At 41.9% G+C, this 19,021-nt stretch overlaps 1 protein-coding gene across 4 annotated transcripts in view; it reads left to right on the forward strand.

The window, feature by feature from the left end:
* Nucleotides 1–11,730: 11,730 nt before the first annotated feature.
* ARHGAP26 (Rho GTPase activating protein 26) overlaps nucleotides 11,731–19,021 on the forward strand; it is a 489,482-nt gene continuing 482,191 nt past the window's right edge. For all 4 annotated transcript variants that reach the window (XM_069592302.1, XM_069592300.1, XM_069592301.1 and 1 more), the window contains exon 1: nucleotides 11,731–12,374. In XM_069592302.1, coding sequence (XP_069448403.1) covers nucleotides 12,221–12,374 — 154 coding nt within the window. In that variant the 5' untranslated portion in view covers nucleotides 11,731–12,220. The remainder of the gene's footprint in view (nucleotides 12,375–19,021) is intronic.

Below are 19,021 nucleotides of genomic sequence, written 5' to 3' on the forward strand. Positions count from 1 at the left end.
TAAAGAGTAACTTTGGGGACTATTTTCCACTAGGACAGCAGGGAAGCTTCTCTAAACTCTAAGATCCTGATGGTTCTAAAGTAACCAGCATATCTATTTCTTTTTAGAGTCCTGAATTGAACTTGAGGCTCTTGTTAGAACAAGGGAGGAAGCCTACCTCCAGTTCCATCTTCTGTGAGCATCTGCCCTCAACAGTTTATAGGAGTAGGCTGAAAAATCAGTTCCTTTACAATTTTATCTAACATCTGCCAGAAGAAACAGAAGATTATAAAAATGAGACTTATCAAAGTTCATCTTCCAACAAAGAGGTTAGTAACCATTTAATTTTTAATATTTATCTATTTGTTTGGCTACAGCAGGTCTTACTTGAGGGATGTGGGGTCTAGTGTCCTGATCGGAGATTGAATGCTGGCCTTGGGAGTGCGAAGTCTTAGCCACTGGACCACCAGGGAAGTCCCTGCTGCTGCTGCTGCTAAGTCGCTTCAGTCGTGTCTGACTCTGTGCGACCCCAGAGACGGCAGCCCACCAGGCTCCCCTGTCCCTGGGATTCTCCAGGCAAGAACACTGGAGTGGGTTGCCATTCCTTCTCCAGTGCATGAAAGTGAAAAGTGAAAGTGAAGTCACTCAGTCGTGTCTGACTGTTAGCGACCCCATGGACTGCAGCCTACCAGGCTCCTCCGTCCCTGGGATTTTCCTAGTTACCATTTAATTTAGCTAAAATTTTTTGGAGAACACTTAATACAGCGTAGACACTGGTCTAAGTAAGCTTTTAATATGCATCCTAACATTTAATCTTCACAAAATTCCTTGAGGTTGATACTATTATTAACCCCATTTTGCACTTAAAACTCTTGAGGTTTGGATGAACTACCTCACTGTCCAAGGTCACACAGTCAGCAAGTGGCAGGACTTCCGTTAAAACCCATATCTGTCCAGTGTTCAAGATTTTGCTTTCGGCATGACTTTGAAAAAGATGATTTGAAGACATTCTTAACTATATTTTAAGTACTACAATCCTTATCTTCATAAAATTTTTTTAGATAAGAAAGAAAATTATAAGCTTTGAGGTGCTAAGTGCATAGTTGAATAATCTTTGGGATATTTCAGTGACAAACTTGTTTTAAGTGGTGTCAAGCAAATTCCATCCTAAAGTGAAAGTATGTCAGTTGGTAATTTCAAGTTTGAAAAAGCCCTACATTGTCTTTCAAGAATGCTATGAATAGAAATTGAAGGGAACTATCTGAACTAATAAAGATAAAAATATTTTTGGTAGGACATCAAATATTTAGGTCTTATTTCTTACTTAGCTCATTTAAAACCCACAGATTGAATATTTTTAAGCAGGTTGGGTAAATTGTGAGGTTTTTAAAGTTCACATAATAGAAATTCAAGTTATAATTTATTGAGCATTCATTGTGTGCCCCTTCAGTGTACTGTGTATATTATTTCATTTGTTAACTATACTTTTATGAGATATTAATTATCAATGCTATTTAAAAGATGAAGACATTGGGTCTCAGTTAAGTAACAGATTCAAATCTATGTGTCAAAGCCAGTATTACAATCTAGGGATGGAAACCCCATGTTTCTTTCTTATGAGATCTTATTTCTTATTCAGGTTTCAGAAGGTATCTTTTATTATTAGACTGTTTTCATTCTTTAAATAAGTGACCTTTGGGAAGTATCTTTATTCTCTAGTATTCAGTTTCTTTGCCTTTAAAGCAGTGTGATTGCACTGGATGTTTTCCATAATCTCTTTTCGCTCTAAAGCTCCATGGTTCTATGACTCCATAAATAGCTCAGTTCAAAGATAATTCAATGGTGTTCAGTGGGACTTCTGATTTTATTTTTTCAATTAAAAAGATGAAAACAGTAGGAAATTAAATCTTTTAAAACAGTTTAGTTGATCTGTCTACTATTTTCTCTTTTATACATATGGATATATTATTTGACCCTTTCCTCCTTGTCATTTATAATACTTTATCAGTAACAATAGCCCTAAAAAATAGATTCCAATTGCTCTTGCCAACTTATAGCTATGGAAACAGGTTGTTCCAGTGTTTCAGTCTGGGTTTTCTGAGGTCGTGGTCACTCAGTGACAAGGAAGGATTGGGACCTACGTCTCTGAAATTTCTAGTTTTATTCTGTGTTTAGTCACTCACTCTTTCATTTGATTAGTCCAGAGGTCAGTATCCTGTGGCTGGTGGGACATAAGATTTCCAAATTTTAATTTGCCAAAGGATGTTTAAAAAGACTACAGCTACTATTTTTGCTTTTCATTAAAAAAAATGAGTATACCAATACCAAATATGTGGGAAGGACATACCTTAAACAGCACTTATTTAAATGGAATACATGTAGCTTCATAAAAAATTCATTACACAGTCACTTTTTTTTTTTTTCATTTCATGACAGAACACAGAAAACTTCTTTCTAGGCAGGCCCAGGTCATCAGGCCAGCTTTGGAAAGCAGAGGGGTAGTTCACACTGTTACTTTTTTAGACAAAACAACCTTTTAAAAATGTCTAGTTTGTACATGGAAACATGCTAGTATTTTAATTTGAGAGTATTACAGCCACAAGTTTTATAAGTAAAAATTTTCTATACATGGGTTTTGGGTAATAGAACTATAACAGTGGGAAATTCTGGAAAAGAAATACAAAGGGAAGTAAGGAAGAAAATGAAAGAAATCTGCCATCATCCACTGTTGCAGAAAGAGCAGATATTATATCCTCTTTGCTCTGTGCTTAGTATTGATTTTTCCTACTGGCTTCTCCCTAGAAAAAGGTGATGGAGTAATTTTCTCTCTTGAAATATTGCCCTCCTCTGCCCCAACAGTGCCACCTTCAATAGACCCAGGAACCCACTAAAAACCACAACATCACCTCAAAACCAGAGTCATCTAACAGAATGTGAATTCCTGTGGAAGAAAAGTCCATCCATTAATAAGGTTTTAAAGTTGGATATGATAGCTTTCTAATTGCTTTAGAAAGTTTATTCCCCATGACAAAATTTCTATTTTGCAACCACTGAAATGGCAACCAAAAGACTAGCAATTAACCCTTTCTCCTTATGCTCCTATTCCATTGTTTATGATATTGTTCATTTTCTGAATGTATTTCCTAGAGCACTATGTGGGATGTAACATTGGGGGAAAAAAACAGGATTCTGTGTTCCAAGAAATATGGGAAATAGTGGGTTAGGCAAAATCTCACAGTATTATTTACTTCAGGGCTTCTCAGGACCTCTAATGTGCTGAGGTACATTTAAAGTATACACATGTATGGGAAGATCCAGAGGCAAGAAAGATAGCAAATGTATGGGGGCTACTTCAATTTAAGTTATTTTTCATAAGTAAGCTGATTCAGTTTGTCATTTTAGCAGCAACAATGGTAAGAAATAGGCCAATTACTTTTATTGACCCGAATAACCCTGAGGCTGTAGTGAAATTGTATTTTTACGGGTTTTCTGGTATCATCTCAGCTTTTGAATAAGTTTATTTTTATTAATGGATTATTGTTTTTCTTAAATATTGTTTCTTATTTAATATTCAATCCTGCTCTGTAAATCAGATATTATTTTTATCATAAATGCTTAAGAAAACATTCTTATAAACTTGACCAAAGAGGTGAAAGATTTATATTCTGAGAACTATAAAACACTGATAAAGGATACAGAAGATGATTCAAAGAAAAGGAAGAGATCCCATAGTCTTAGATTAGAGGAATTAACATTGTTAAAATGGTCATACTACCCAAAGCAATCTACAGATCTAATGCAATCCTTGTACATTTACCCATGACATTTTACATAGAACTAGAACAAAGAATCCTAAAATTTATATGGAACTGTAAAAGACCCAGAATTGCCTAAGCAATTTTGAAGAGAAAATACCAAGCTGGAGGCATAACACTCTCAGACTTCAGACAATACTATAAAGCTATAGTAATCAAAACCACCTGGTATTGACACTGAAACAAATACATGGATCAATGGAATAGAGCAGAGAGCCAGAAATAAACCCAACCCACACACCTAGGGTCAGTTAATCCTCAAGAAAGGAGGCAAGAATTTACAATGGGAAAAAGTCTCTTCAGCAGATGATGTTGGGAAAGCTGGACAGCTGCATGTGAATCAATGAAGTTAGAATACATCTTCATACTACACATAAAAATAAACTCAAAATGACTTAAAGACTTAAATATAAGACATAATAAAACTCCTGGAAGAGAACATAGGCAAAACATTCTCTGATATAAATTGTAGGAGGTGAGTCTTTCAAGGCAATAGAAATAAAAGCAAAAATTAAAATATAATTAAATATATAAGCTTTTGCACAGCAAAGGAAACTATAAACAAAATGAAAATGCAACCTATGAACTAGGAGAAAGCATTTACAAATGATGCAACTGAAAGGGCTTAATTTCTAAAATATACAAACAGTTCATACAACTCAATAATTATAACAACAACAATAAAACAACCCAATCAAAAAAGTGGGTGGGTAGAAGACTTAAATAGACATTTCCCCAAAGAAGACATACAGATGGCCAGCGGGTACATGAAAAGATGCTCAACATCACTGATTATTAGAGAAATGCAAATGAAAACTGCAGTGAGGTACCACCTCACATCATTCAGGATGTCCATCATTAAGAAGTCTACAAATAACAAATGCTGGAGATGGTGTGGCAAAAAGGAGCCCTCCTGCATTGTTGGTAGGAATGTAGATTGGTGCACCTGGTGCAGCAACTATGGAAAACACTATGAAGGTTCCTCAAAAAACGAAAAATAGAGTTGCTAAATGATCTACAATCCGATTCCTGAGCATATATCCAGAAAAACTCTAATTTGAGAAGATATTTGGACTTCAGTGTTTATAGCAGCACTGTGAACAGCAGCTAAGACATGGAAGGAACCTGTGTTTATCAACAGATGAATGAATAAAGAAGATGTATATATACACAATGGAATACTACTTAGCCATAAAAAGAACAAAATAATGCCATTTGCAGCAACATGGATGGATGCAGAATTTATCATACTAAGTGAAGTAAGTCATAAAGAAAAAGACAAATACCATATGATATCACTTATATGTGCAGTTTAAAATATGACACAAATGAGGACTTCCTTGGTGGTCTAGTGGTTGAGAATCTACCTTCCAATGCAGGGGACTTGGCTTCTATCCCAGATCAGGGAACTAAGATCCCTCATGCCATTAGACAACTAAAGCTGCATGCCACAGTGAAGAGCCCACGCATACCACAGGGAAGACCCAGCACAGTCAAAAACCAGAAACATACAGACGTAGAAGTACACTTAGAGTTACCAAAGGAGAAATGGTTTAAGGGGGACTATATTGGGAGTTTGGGATTAGCACATCCAAACTACTCACATAAAATAGTTAAAACAAGAAGGTCCGGCTGCTGCCGCTGCTAAGTCACTTCAGTCGTGTCTGACTCTGTGCGACCCCAGAGACTGCAGCCCACCAGGCTACCCCGTCCCTGGGATTCTCCAGGCAAGAACACTGGAGTGGGTTGCCATTTCCTTCTCCAATAAGAAGGTCCTGATGTATAACAAAGGGAACTAATATTCAATATTCTGTAATAAAGCATAATGGAAAAAAAATTCTTAAAGCTAATAATTTTCCTTTTGGGAAGCTATGTAAGAACCATGTATTAATGCAGATGACCAAAATTCAGGCAGAAGTGAAACAGTAGGTTTTGTGATTAGTGCATTTTATCAATTAGAGTTGTGTTTGGCTTTGAGTAGCAACAAACCCCATTAACGGGACTTAAACAGGTTATGTTTTTTTCCCCTTCAAGTGATGAGTAGTTGAGAGGAAGGCACTTTGGGGATAAGAGTTATGGCTCCGTGGCATCTGGCTTTCACTATCTTGCCATACATCAGCCCCTAGCATGTGGTATTCCTCTTCATAGATGCAAGATAGCTTCTCCTCCTTCATGCTTTGTACCCACATTCTTGGCAAAAACAAGAGGAAGGAAGGTGGGCAAAAGATGTGTGTCATTTGTCTCCTTATTTAAAACAAACAAACCCTTTTCCAAACCCTACACAGTAGATTTCTGGTTATATCTCAATGGCCAGTAACATGGCCACAGTCATGAGTAGCGCTGTGAAAGTCAGAGGAATTGAAATCTTTAGCTGGGCACTTGAGGTTCTGCTAGTAACATAGCCTAAGATTGGAGCTGTACTACCAGTTAGAATCTCAGCTCTGTAGATTGGTGGTTATCTCACAGTAGATGATTCCTTTTCAGTTTCCTCTTGCATAAAATGGAGATAAGATAATAATCTTGTTGTTATGAGATTAACTTCTGTAAAGAGTTTAGAAAAGTATTTGATAAATAGTAAATGTTATATAAGTACTTTCTCATTAAATGAGTAAGGAAGATGGGGGAATGGACTTTGGGTAGAAAAGTAGCAGGCATGGAATAAACAAATTATTAAAAAATGGAAATAAAAATATTGCTAACATATATGGCAGACTTATGTAGTACAAGGAATGAGTTTATTAATTTCTTGCATGAAAGAATGTTAATTAAGTGCTGTTACCTCCCTTAACAGGGCTTCTCAGGTGGCATAATGGTAATAAATCCATTTGCCAATGCAGGAGATGCAAAAGACATTAGTTTGATCTCGTGGAAGACTCCCAGGAGGAGGAAGTGGCAACTCGCTCCAGTATTCTTGCCTGTAAAATCCCATGGACAGAGGAGCCTGGTAGGCTGCAGTCTGTGGGGTCGCAAGGAGTCAGACATAGCTAAGTGCAAGCACATGCGTGTGCACATACATACACACATGCACGCACACACACACACACGCACACAGGCACACACACCTCACATACTTCCCTTAAAGAAAACTGCAAGCCAGTGGTTTTATCAGGATATATTACTCTTTTTTTTTTCTTTTGGAGAAAAATGAGAATTTTACGTCTGTTTCAGTCAGTTGCTTCTACACAAATTACAGGGCCTGGGACTTAAAGCCAAAACAAATTAGAGGCTTTTGTATAGTGATTGATGTATCCGGGACATACTAGCAAAGGGAAAACACACACACCTCAGAATGAGACCTCCTCTTTCATTCATGTGTGATTTTTATTCCATTTTTAGGTATGTGGCTATTATTATTTACATATATAATGTGTCTTTCTTATAGACATCTTGTATGGAGATAGTTGGGCTTCCCTGGTGGCTCAGATGGTAAAGAATCCATCTGCAATGCAGGAAACCTGGGTTCGATCCCTGGTTTGGAAAGATCCCCTGGAGAAGCAAATGGCAACTAGCTCCAGTATTCTTGCCTAGAGAATTCGATGGACAGAGGAGCCTGGCAGGTTACAGTCCATGGAGTCGAAAAGAGTCAGACAAAATTGAGTAACTAACACTTTCACTTTTCATGGAGATAGTTATTGAAGGCAGACAGATTTGAATTATAAGCATTGTTTCATCACTAACTATGTGACCTTAGGCACCTTACATCTTCAAGCTTTAGCTGCCTTATCTATAAAGTAGGGAGGGTTACAGCACCTATTTCCCAGAATTCTACTAAAGATTAAGTGAGGAAGTACCAAAAAAAAAAAAAAAAAGCTTAGCATGAATCCTACTACTCAACAAAAACAATAAATGTCATTGTTAATGTTACCACCACCATCATCATTTTTTAAAACCAACTTTGTTGAGGTGTAATTTATATAGACAAAAATGCACTCATGGATTTTCACAAATGTTAATGCCTTTGTGCCACAGTCGAGAAATAGATTTTCTGTTATCCCCAAATCATCGTTTTAAAATAGGATAACTGATGTCTTATCCAATAAGAACACAAAGGTGAAGTCGTGTATAAGGAAATATACGGTATCAACTATAAAAAAACTTGAATGAATGCTAACTAGAATTACAAAACCCAGGGAATATAGCAGAAGGAGCACTCATTTTGAGGGGTGGGTGGGAGACTGGTCAGATGTACTGCATGTTATAGTGTCTGCCTGCTGCTGCTGCTAAGTCGAGTCAGTCGTGTTTGACTCTGTGCGACCCCATAGACGGCAGCCCACCAGGCTCCCCTGTCCCTGGGATTCTCCAGGCAAGAACACTGGAGTAGGCTGCCATTTCCTTCTCCAATGCATGAACGTGAAAAGTGAAAAGTAAAAGTGAAGTCGCTCAGTCGTGTCTGACCCTCAGTGACCCCATGGGCTATAGCCTTCCAGGCTCCTCAGTTCATGGGATTTTCCAGGCAAGAGTACTGGAGTGGGGTGCCATTGCCTTCTCCTATTCAACAGCAATTCTCTCTTTTCCCTTTAACAGCACTTTGCTTGCTAACTCCCAAGGCTTTATGTGTTGGGAATGGGACTGTTTCACCTCTGGCTTTAGTCTTGTATTTCTGCTAGATTTTTTGGAAACAAACAAACAGAACTTTCTTACTGCTAATACTGCTTGACATAAGTTTGGAGAAGTAGAGAGAATCTCTGAAAATGAAGGCATCACAGAGGAAGGTCAGCTGGAGTGATGGAGAGAGAGATCTTATGCCGATATCATCAGCTAAACTGCTAGAAACTGTCCTGAAGCTGTACTACCCTGGTCCTGTTACACGAGGACCAGTGAACTTTTATCGTAGACGAGCTGTGTTCTCTAGCTTGTGTTCAGGAATCATGGGTGAGTGGCCCTTGCCCACCTCTGCTTGTGTGGGCTTGGAGATAACATTTGTGAGAGTACTTTCCTGTTTTCTACAAAGGGGAAGTAATTGTATTGTGGATTTAAAGTTAATTGGACAATTCAAGTCAGAAATTATATGGATATAAAATATATTGATATCAAAAGTAGAACTGTTTGGACTAACTGGCTAATTGGAAGGAATTCAGATATTTTTCTAAAATGTTTAGGCCAGATCATTTTGCCTAAATAATTTCTGTATTTCATCTGAAACTTATTTCTGGGCTTTAAGTATTGTATTCTATTTGCATTCATGGCCACAGCCTATGCTGTTACAGGAGTCACTGTTTCTTCCTTATTAAAGAAGTGCCCCTCCCATTGGCATTGTGCATCTTTGAAGTGCCCATTGCTGTTCTAGGTGCTGGGGCTGTACAGTGAATAACACAGAAACTGTATTTCATGAAGATTACATTCTAGAAATAGAGAAACAGCTGCATCTTCCAGGGGCCAGTTACTGTACTCAATACTACTACATTCTGATTATCTTCTTCTGATAATATTATCAAAAGTGTGAGGGGTCTTTGTGGAAATTCTGGATAAAATTCATAAGAAATTTACATGCTATCCCTATACTTCAGTTCAGTTCAGTTCAGTCGCGTCTGACTCTTTGCGACCCCATGAATCGCAGCACGCCAGGCCTCCCTATCCATCACTAACTCCCAGAGTCCACCCAAACTCATGTCCCTTGAGTTGGTGATGCCATCCAACCATCTCATCCTCTGTCGTTCCCTTCTCCTCTGGCCCTCAATTTTTCCCAGCATCAGGGCCTTTTCAAATGAGTCAGCTCTTTACATCAGGTGGCCAAAGTATTGGGGTTTCAGCTTCAACATCAGCCCTTCCAATGAACACTCAGGACTGATCTCCTTTAGGATGGACTGGTTGGACCTCCTTGCAGTCCAAGGGATTCTCAAGAGTCTTCTCCAACACCACAATTCAAAAGTATCAATTCTTTAGCACTCAGCTTTCTTTATAGTCCAACTCTCACATCCATATATGACTACTGGAAAAACCGTAGCCTTGACTAGACGGACCTTTGTTGGCAAAGTAATGCCTCTGCTTTTTAATATGCTGTCTAGGTTGGTCATAACTTTACTGCCAAGGAGTAAGCGTCTTAATTTCATGGCTGCAGTGACCATCAGTGACTTTGGAGCCCCCTAAAATAAAGCCTCTCACTGTTTCCACTGTTTCCCCATCTATTTGCCATGAAATGATGGGACTGGATGCCATGATCTTAGTTTTCTAAATGTTGAGCTTTAAGCCAACTCTTCCACTCTCCTCATTTCACTTTCATGAAGAGGCTCTTTAGTTCTTCGCTTTCTGCCATAAGGGTGGTGTCATCTGCATATCTGAGGTTATTGATATTTCTCCTGGCAATCTTGATTAACCCAGTCAAGCTCTTCCCCAAATTCCTGATCCACAGAGATTAGGAGAGAAAATACAATGATCATATTTTGCTTTAATCTATTAAGTTTTGGTGTGATTTGTTATGTATTACTTAAGAGCCAGAACACCTACTTTTAAGTGCTCAAGATATAGCATTAAGCAGATTTAGTTTCATGGAATTCCATTCCACATCTTTCTCATTCTTGGCAACTGAGGAACAACTATTTTCAGACTTTTAATTATCCATTTGATAACTGTTTGGGCCTGCTATCAAATCTAAATTTGTAGCTACAACTGGCAAACAGATCACATTCATTCATTCATGCATTTAATAAATCAATACCTCCATGTAGATGACTTCTCTAGCTCCCGAGTTAGCATTGCCTTCTCAACGTTCCCAACTTACTATGCAGCATTGCTATTGCTTGTCGCTTTTCTATCCCACTAACCAGTAGCAGACAGGTTCATTCTGTGTTATTCATCTTCGCATCTCTAGTATCTAGTCTAGTGCCTGCACATAGCAGACCTATGTAAAAACAAAAACAAAGACAACCAAACAAACAAAAAACAAGCCACATACACACACACAAAACCACCTAACTGGAGGGCTCCTCCTTCCTAGACATACGAATAATTTATTCAAAGACAGTCCCTTTCCTCTAGCACTTCATAGTTCAGCACTGGACACTGTGGGATCCAGACTGACAGGTGCAGTTAGTGAGCTGCCTGGATTGATTACTGTGGTGGAACCCAAGGGCAATAGGGCAACACATTACAGGAAAGTGGAAAGTGGAGAAAGACACGGGAACGGATCCATTCGTTTATTCCACAAATCCTTATCAATCGCCGTTGCACATATAGCACAAGGGAAGCGCTCAGTATCTGTTACTAGATGCCAGCCACTGTTCTAGGCGTTAGGGATGCCGCAGCGCACAAGAAAGCGGCGGTGGCTCATTTCGTAGTCTTGAAGCTCACAGTATTTATTGCAAAGGACTACAGGCAGTGGACGTAATTATGTAAAATTGTGTGAGGTGCCCAGCAGGAAAACAGGCGGCTGAAATTCTTGAAAGGATGTTAGATCTTTCGGTTGGGGGCAGCCGTGGGCGGGTTTTGAGCAGGAGTGGCCTTGAGGGGGCCGGACTGTAGGGGGCGGGAAGACTGCAGGCCAGAAGAGCTGGTAGTTTTAAGATGTAAGTATGTTTTGCTTGAGTGGAAGAAGGAGCTTGTGTCTAGGGGCGACGTGGTCGCTTGGTACGCTCGGGGTTCTCCTGGGACGTGCGCGAGTGCTAAGTCGCTTCAGTTGTGTCCGACTGGGGAATGCATTTTGAGTGTAAGCACGATTGCCTCAGCCTTAGGGGAACTGCAGCCCTAAATTCCTAGATTTTTCATGTTCGGCACATCTAGGCTCCTCCGCTTCCCAGATATGCAGACGCACCGTCTCCGGCTCGGATCCCGGCCGCTGCGCTGGCCCATTCGGCAGCAATCTTCGTTCCTTCCCGGCTCCGACTGTGCAACCCAGAGCAGACGGGAGAGGGCGGAGCTTGTGCTGCGGACCTAGGCGGTGGCGTGGGCCACGCCCCCGACCTAGACCCCGCCTCTGGACCCCGTTGATTGGGTTATGGTCGCGGAAGGGCCGGGCATCCTCGGAAGGCCCGTGGGTAGGGCTGAGACGGGGTTCTGATTGGCTTGGCTGGGATTAGGTCATTGCTAGCAGGTTCGTCCGGCTCGGACGCCGGCTGGGCGGCCGAGGCTGCTGTGAGAGGGCGCTCGAAGCTGCAGGAGAGCGAACTGGCGAGGGAGGCGGGCAGGCGGCTGCTGCACTCGCTCGACTGCTCGTTCCCTTCCCGTCGCCGCTGCGGGTCCTCAGCTGCTCTTCCTGCTCCGCGCCCTCTCGGTTACACGCCGTTGGAGCAGACGCTCTTCGTTCGCCTCCAGGCTCTGTTCAGGAGTCGTGCGCGCCCGCGGACACCGCGCTGAGACCGAGCCGGCGCCACACCTGTGGAGCCGGCGGCCGTCGGGGGTGCCGGCCAGGGTCTCGCCGCGTGCGTGCTCCGGGCTGCGGGCCGCCGGAGCCCTGGGGGAGGCGCGCCCCCCGGCTGGGCGCCGCGGACACCATGGGGCTGCCCGCGCTCGAATTCAGTGACTGCTGCCTCGACAGCCCTCACTTCCGAGAGACGCTGAAGTCGCACGAAGCGGAGCTGGACAAGACCAACAAATTCATCAAGGAGCTCATCAAGGACGGGAAGTCACTCATCAGCGCGCTCAAGAGTGAGTGCCCGGGAGCCTGGCGGGGACGGTGCTCCGGGGCGGGAGGGGCCGTCGGGCGGCGCTCAGACCTAGGGGTCCCGCGCCCGGCTGGATTTCTGCCCCCGGGCGCTGAGGGACGGGCGTAGACCTTTGTCGCGAAGCGGAAAGGATACGTAAAATGGGCGAGCTAGCAACAAGACAGTGAAGGCAGAGACCCGTCACCCGGCCGTTTGCGTTCCGAGGGGACTGGGAGGTGACCGAGCGCGAGTAGCGCTCTGGGGCGCCGCGGGTGGGTGTGCGCGTCACACAGGTGTCTCAGGAGTGGGACTGGAGTGCCTGGAGCACCGTAGCATATTGGGAAACCCCTTCGCGTCCACGACTCCGGCTTCCTTGGGGGAGAGTTGCTCACCCCTGAGTGCCCAGCCGTGGGAATGGAGCGTGCCCTGCCAAGGGGGCGCTGCCTCCCCTCAGGAAAAGGCGGGTTGTGCCTGCTTCACTCCCGCCTGCTCAGGGCCGCCGGGGTCTCCGAGAGATCTCCTTCCCTTCCCAGAAAAGGGCTGGGTAGGGTGGTTGGTCAGCTCGCGATTCTTTGGAATAGTGGCAGCTTTTAACCCACCAGATCTAGAATCAGGGCCACGTACGTGTGCAGGTTCTGATTCTTGTGTTTAGCAGAAGGTGATAGGGGTGGGAGTACAGAATCAGAGTGTTCCTTTACTCTAAACTGTGGGCGAGGGTTTAAAAATAGAACGAACATATCCTCTCCCTCTCTCGCTCCCTCACTCTCCTTTTTTACCTCTCTCAATATCCTTGAAAACTCAAAGGTTTGGGAAGGAATGTCCTCGATCTTCGCTCAGAAAGAAGTTTAAACTTATCCTTAGAGATTTTCGAACCTTTTGCAAAACCATTTTTGCAAATTTCCCTTTGGCAGGGGAGAAATGAAATTTACATTCTGTGTATGATTTCCCTTGTCATTTGCAGAGCCAGAGAGTGTCTCCTTCTGGCCAAACGAGTGCTCTAGGGATGGATGCCTTGGATTGCTGAGCTCCTTTTTTTGGGTGCCTTTCCTGTCTACCCATTTAAGAATAATTTGGTCCATCTTTTATTTTTAAGAATCAGAAATAACATAAAGGCAGATAGTGGAATTGTCTTTCACTTGACTTTTCCTTTCTCTTTGCTGCATTTCTTAATAGGTGATATCTTTCAACTAGGAAAGCTTGTCTTGGCAGAGTGCAGCCGTGGGCCTGAGAATTGTCACCAAGTCTCTTTGAAGGAGACTTAAAGTCAAGTGCCTGAGATGTCATTTTGTGAGCCTGTTGTTTCTAAAGATGAAGAAGACAGAGGAGCCCCAGGGCAGCAAGTGGTAGTCTTTTGAGGTGAAATAAAAGTAGAACTTTGGTGTGCTGAGGCTCTTCAGAGGCAGGGTCTCTGTTGGAGGTTGTGACCAGAAGCAAATGAATAGACTCTTCTTTTGTTGATGACCAGGGCCGTCCTTAGAATATGTGACCCCTAGTTTGGACTAAGTTAGGGGCTCACTTACAGGTTGGGCCCACACATTTTGTTTGAATCTCAGACTGGCTTTAATTGGGCCTCTGCTTTATTCAGCAAACATCTGGAGTGCCTGCTGTGTGCTCGATATTACCCTGGGCACTGAGGATGTAGTAGTGACTGTTCTGTTGTTCCTGTGGCTGTGGAGACTTATTCCAAACTAGGCACTGCTTCACCCACAAATTATCTCACGTATTATAACTCATCTTTCAAATGAGAAAGCAGGCTTGAAAGAATCACTGGCTGAGAGTCTCACCGCTCTAAGAGCAGGGCTGTTTTTGTCTCCCGCAGGGTCTGAGCCAGAGATGAAGTTCCTGCTGATGTTGAGCTCTTAATTCTGTCTCATTCCTCTTGCCCAGAATGGAGCCCCTGGTCCGAGAGTGTTGGAATTTGGACTTGCATTTTGTATCTTAGCCTTGAGTCTGAGGAAGATGCCTTTATGTGATTGGCAGTTTATCTGCTTGCCACTATTTTTAAGGTGTGTATGGGGGAGGAACTTAAGAATTCTTTGGGTAGGAGGAAACAGTACAGGTGATAAAGAGTTTTTTAAATTGTCTAATGAATGGACCAGCTCTATAACTTGGGGGAGAGCTAGGTGTTCTAATCTCTTAATATCTAGCTCTATTACTAACTATTCTCTTCTACTCTTATTAGTGCTTGAACAGGTGCCACATGCCCTCTTAAAGAGGGTGGAGAGGATTATTATTTCCTGAACTTCAGGCATTGTGTTATCATTGGGTCCTTCTTGCATGGTATATTACTATGCTAGTATATGTGTATTCATTTTCTTTGGATCATCTTTATCACTTCTGCAAAATGTAAAGCGTTTTAAAAAATATATATATAAAAATACATAATTGTGTAAAAGTAACATTGGTTTAGATGATTTATAGGCTCTTCCCTCTCTAAAATTTTATGGCTTTATTTTTAATTAGTATGCACAGATCTTTGGGTTTAGATTTCCTTTGTGTGTTAATCTGAGGCAATAATACTGGCCTCCAGGGATTGCTGAAGTTCAGCTAGATCATTGCTCTTTATGAATGAGGAAACTGAAGATCAGAGAGATCAGTAACCTGCCCAAGGCATCACAGCAGTTAAGTGTACTTAAACATAAGTTATCTGATTCCAGAGCCTGTGCACTTAACTGTGAAGTAGAAATGTTGTGTAGGTCTGTTGTCTATTGAATACCCTTGAGAATCTGGTAAACAAGGCAGCTAAGCAATAAAATAATTTGGGACCTGCATTTCAAAAACTCCTGCCTTTGGAGAAAGTTCTTGTTTGATGTGGTGACTCCCAGTCAATTTCTTCTGTGCTAATTTGTCTAGGCATTTTCTGTGAGCACTCTTTCCTTAACCTGATTAATCTGTCTCAGTCCAGAGGATTCAGTATGCTTTGGTCCTTTTTTCTTTCTGGAGAGATAATAGAGGCTGGCGATGACGTTCAGACTTGTAGAATTAAGGGTTTTAGGATTTTCTGTGTTCTTGACCTTATCACTTACTGGACAAGGCACTAAGCCTGAGCTCCTCCTGTGTAAAATGGGAAGAGCCACGCTGACCTCCTAGGGCTGTTGTGAGCACGAAATGAAACGTGCATGTAAAGAAAGCACTTGGCTTAGAGCCTGGTGTGTAGTGCTGCTTAGTTAATGGCAGCTATTATTATCTTCCAGAATGTCAAGACTCAGAGCAAGAGTCACTAATAGCAGAATTGTCTACACAAGTGCACTGAACTTCATTTCTGTCTGTCTCATGGACTTCATGGCAAACCAAATGTGATTTCATAGAACTGGGAAAGTGAATTAGGCTTTCGGTTTTGAGAGGTGGTTTTCAGGAACTGTTTTCTTTCCACCTTCAGTTGGTTTATGGACTTGTTCCTGGGGATATGCCCCTTTCAATTTGACTTCTTTCTAAGATAGAGTGAATTCTCTTACTTTAATAGTCTTAGGTGGGAGGGATGGGGCAGGAATTCACATTTTAGAATATCAACTTTATTGAGATGTAATCTTTTCACCCTCTTAAAGCATCCAGTTCAGTGGTTCTTAGTACATCCACAGAGCTGTGCAGCTGTCACCACAATCAATCTTAGAATATTTTCATCACCTCCAAAAGAAATTCCATTCCCATAAACAGTCAGCCCCCACCATTTTCTTCCAAGTCCTCCCTCCCCATTCTCCTGCCCTCCAGCCCTCATCAAGCACTGATGTATTTTCTGTCTCTATTGATTTTCCTATTCTGTATATCAGAAGTGTAATTTTAATAGTTTTCTCTTAGATGGTGGTGGGCAACTTGAGGCACTGAGTTCTTGATTGGAATTTCAGGTGGGAAACTTTGAACCATAAGCTGCTCTCCTACAGTGGGGTTTAAGTAGGGGTGAGGTCCCAGAGACTGAACTGTGTCCTAGGAGAAAACCCAGTTGTCTCATGAGATGGAAAGATGGATTCATTCTAGTTCCTGGCACTTTCAAGGATACAGAAAGTGAAAGTGTTAGTAGCTCAGCTGTGTCTGACTCTGTGACCCCATGGACTAGCCTGCCAGGCTCCTCTGTCCATGGAATTCTCCAGGCAAGAATACTGGAGCTGGTTGCGATTTCCTTCTCCAGGGGATTGTCCCAATCCAGGGATCGAACCCAAGTCTCCTGCATTGCAGGTGGATTTTTTTATCATCCTAGCCACCAGGGAAGAGACTACCAAAACTAGAACAAGGATCCAACCCCTTCTGTCAGTCAGCTTTCAGTCAAGTTGGGGCAGAGAGTGTGATACTGAATAAAGCCTTTCTCTGGGGTTGATATCTTGTTGGGTGACACTTTTTTTTTTTTTCTTTTGAGTAAAGTGAAATGAGTGTATCTGTGTTTCTCTAGTTCAGCCTATTGTTTTCGTGAGGCTTTTTGGGTATGATATGCCTTTATCACTGCATTCTCAGAGGTTAGTAATTCTGACCTGCATCACATTTCCAAGGCAATCACAGTGAATTTTAACAAAAATAAATTAATAAGAATGCCAGTAAAAAACACAGCAATAAATTTTAGCTGCTATGTATTTGTCTGTCAATATCAAATCTTAAATTCAAGGCACATTTATCTTTTAACAGAAATTAGAGTTGTAGAAATCTGTCGTAATAGCTGTACATGAACAAAGCAAAATGCTGTATTTTGGACCTTGAACCAAGTGGAGAGATGGATAAAAAGTCTGGTATACTTAAGTGAGGTCATACTTAAAAGGTTTTTTGCTAAGGCATGAAGAAAGAACGTTTAGATAGTACATTACTATCTAAAAAAGAATGAGATTTAAATAGTTTTGATAATATTTGCTAGAGGGCATTCATGAGGCTCAGTGGGGCCCTGACCTCATATTATGGGAGGAAAAAAATTAACAATTATCTCATATCTACATTCTTAAATAATGCAAGTTGTCATTAATTGCCATAGTCTAAACGTCCAGTCTAATAGATGTGTTCTAGAAGAAGCATGAAAAAAAAGTGAAAGTGAAAGTTGCTCAGTTGTGTCCATCTCTTTGTGTGCTCCAGGCCAGAATACTGGAGTGGGTAGCCATTCCCTTCTCCAGGGGATCTTCCCAGCCCAGGGATCGAACCCAGGTCTCCCGCATTGCAGGTGGATTCTTTACCAGCTGAGCCACAAGGGATGCCCAGAATAAGCATATATATCTTCAGTGTATTGAAAATTGTTTCTAATCCTCCGTTGGTAACTGCTCTTCTGCATTTCACAATGATCTGGATTCTGAACATTAGTAATACTAGTGGGCAGTCTCTTTATAGAAGTCCTTCACAGGATGTCTTCCAAGAATACATCTTGGATGTGGCTCTGGTGCCTCAGATGGTAAAGCGTCTGCCTGCAATACGGGAGACCCAGGTTCGATCCCTGGGTTGGGAAGATCTGAAGAAGGAAATGGCAACCCACTCCAGTATTCCTGCTTGGAGAATCCCAGGGACGGAGGAGCCTGGTAGGCTACGGTCCATAGGGTCGCAAAGAGTCGGGCACGACTGAGCCACTTCTCTTTTGGCCCCTTTATGTAGATGGGGAACATATCTCAGCATTAAGTTCATTTAAGAAGTGAACTCTACAGAATTAACTTGGAACTGGTAATGTGCAGGCTGAGGAGACCCAGACCTGGGGCACATAGTGCAATTCAGAGAGCCAGGCCTCTGTTATCAGGCAGACTTGATGTTCAGTCAAGCTCTAGCACATACATGCTGTTAAGACCTTGGGAGCACTGTCAGTTTTCTCAACAAACAAGCAAACAGAAAACCTGGAACCTTGCCAGCAGCTCTTGTTCTCGAAACACTCACCAAGGGCCCAGCGCTATGCTAAGTGCACACACTGTCTCATGGGTCCTTAACGCAGTCCTGTGAGGTGAATACTCTTATTCACCTGCAACGCCGTCCTACGAGGTGAATACTCTTATTCACCTGCATTTTGCAGTTAGGATAACTTGTCTCAGGTCACAGAGCTAGGAAGTTGTGTAGGCAAGTTTTGAACTTGGCAACGGACTGCAGGGCTTCTCTTAAACATGAGCCATCAGTGCTTCAGTAAACACTTTGCCAGTGAGGATACAAATTCTTCAGAGGTAGACGCTAGACAGGAGAAATGTGCAGCAGGTGTTAGATTAAGTGAGAATATTGTACCCATTGTTTTTCAGTCTCTGAGTCCTGGTTGCAAAGAATAGCCAAGATTTGTATTGTGCTCTGAAGTTTTGTGCTCGCATCATCGTAGGATTAAAGACCCATTGTAGGCTAGTGAGGCATAAGTAAAGGGTGCCTACTTCTTGGCTTTTTGAAGCAGTAGAGTTGCTCTTTGGGGGTAGCACTGATTACCAGTGAGTTTCTCTCTTCTTTTTAATGTTATTTAGAAAATGCATACTTTTCTAACATTTCTTTTTTCAGTTGAAATATTTAAAAATTGAGATATAATTGACACAGAACATTTTTTTAGTGTTAGGTGTACAATGTCACTATTCGCTATTTGTATATATTATGAAATGATCGCCACAGTATGTCTAGTTAACATCCATCACCATACATATATTAACGAATTTTTTTTCTTGTGATGAGAACTTTTAAGATCTATTCTCTTAGCAGCTTTCAAATTATAGTACTATTAACTACAGTCACCAT

Source organism: Ovis canadensis, chromosome 5 (genome assembly GCF_042477335.2).
Source record: "Ovis canadensis isolate MfBH-ARS-UI-01 breed Bighorn chromosome 5, ARS-UI_OviCan_v2, whole genome shotgun sequence".
NCBI classification, from domain to species: domain Eukaryota; kingdom Metazoa; phylum Chordata; class Mammalia; order Artiodactyla; family Bovidae; genus Ovis; species Ovis canadensis.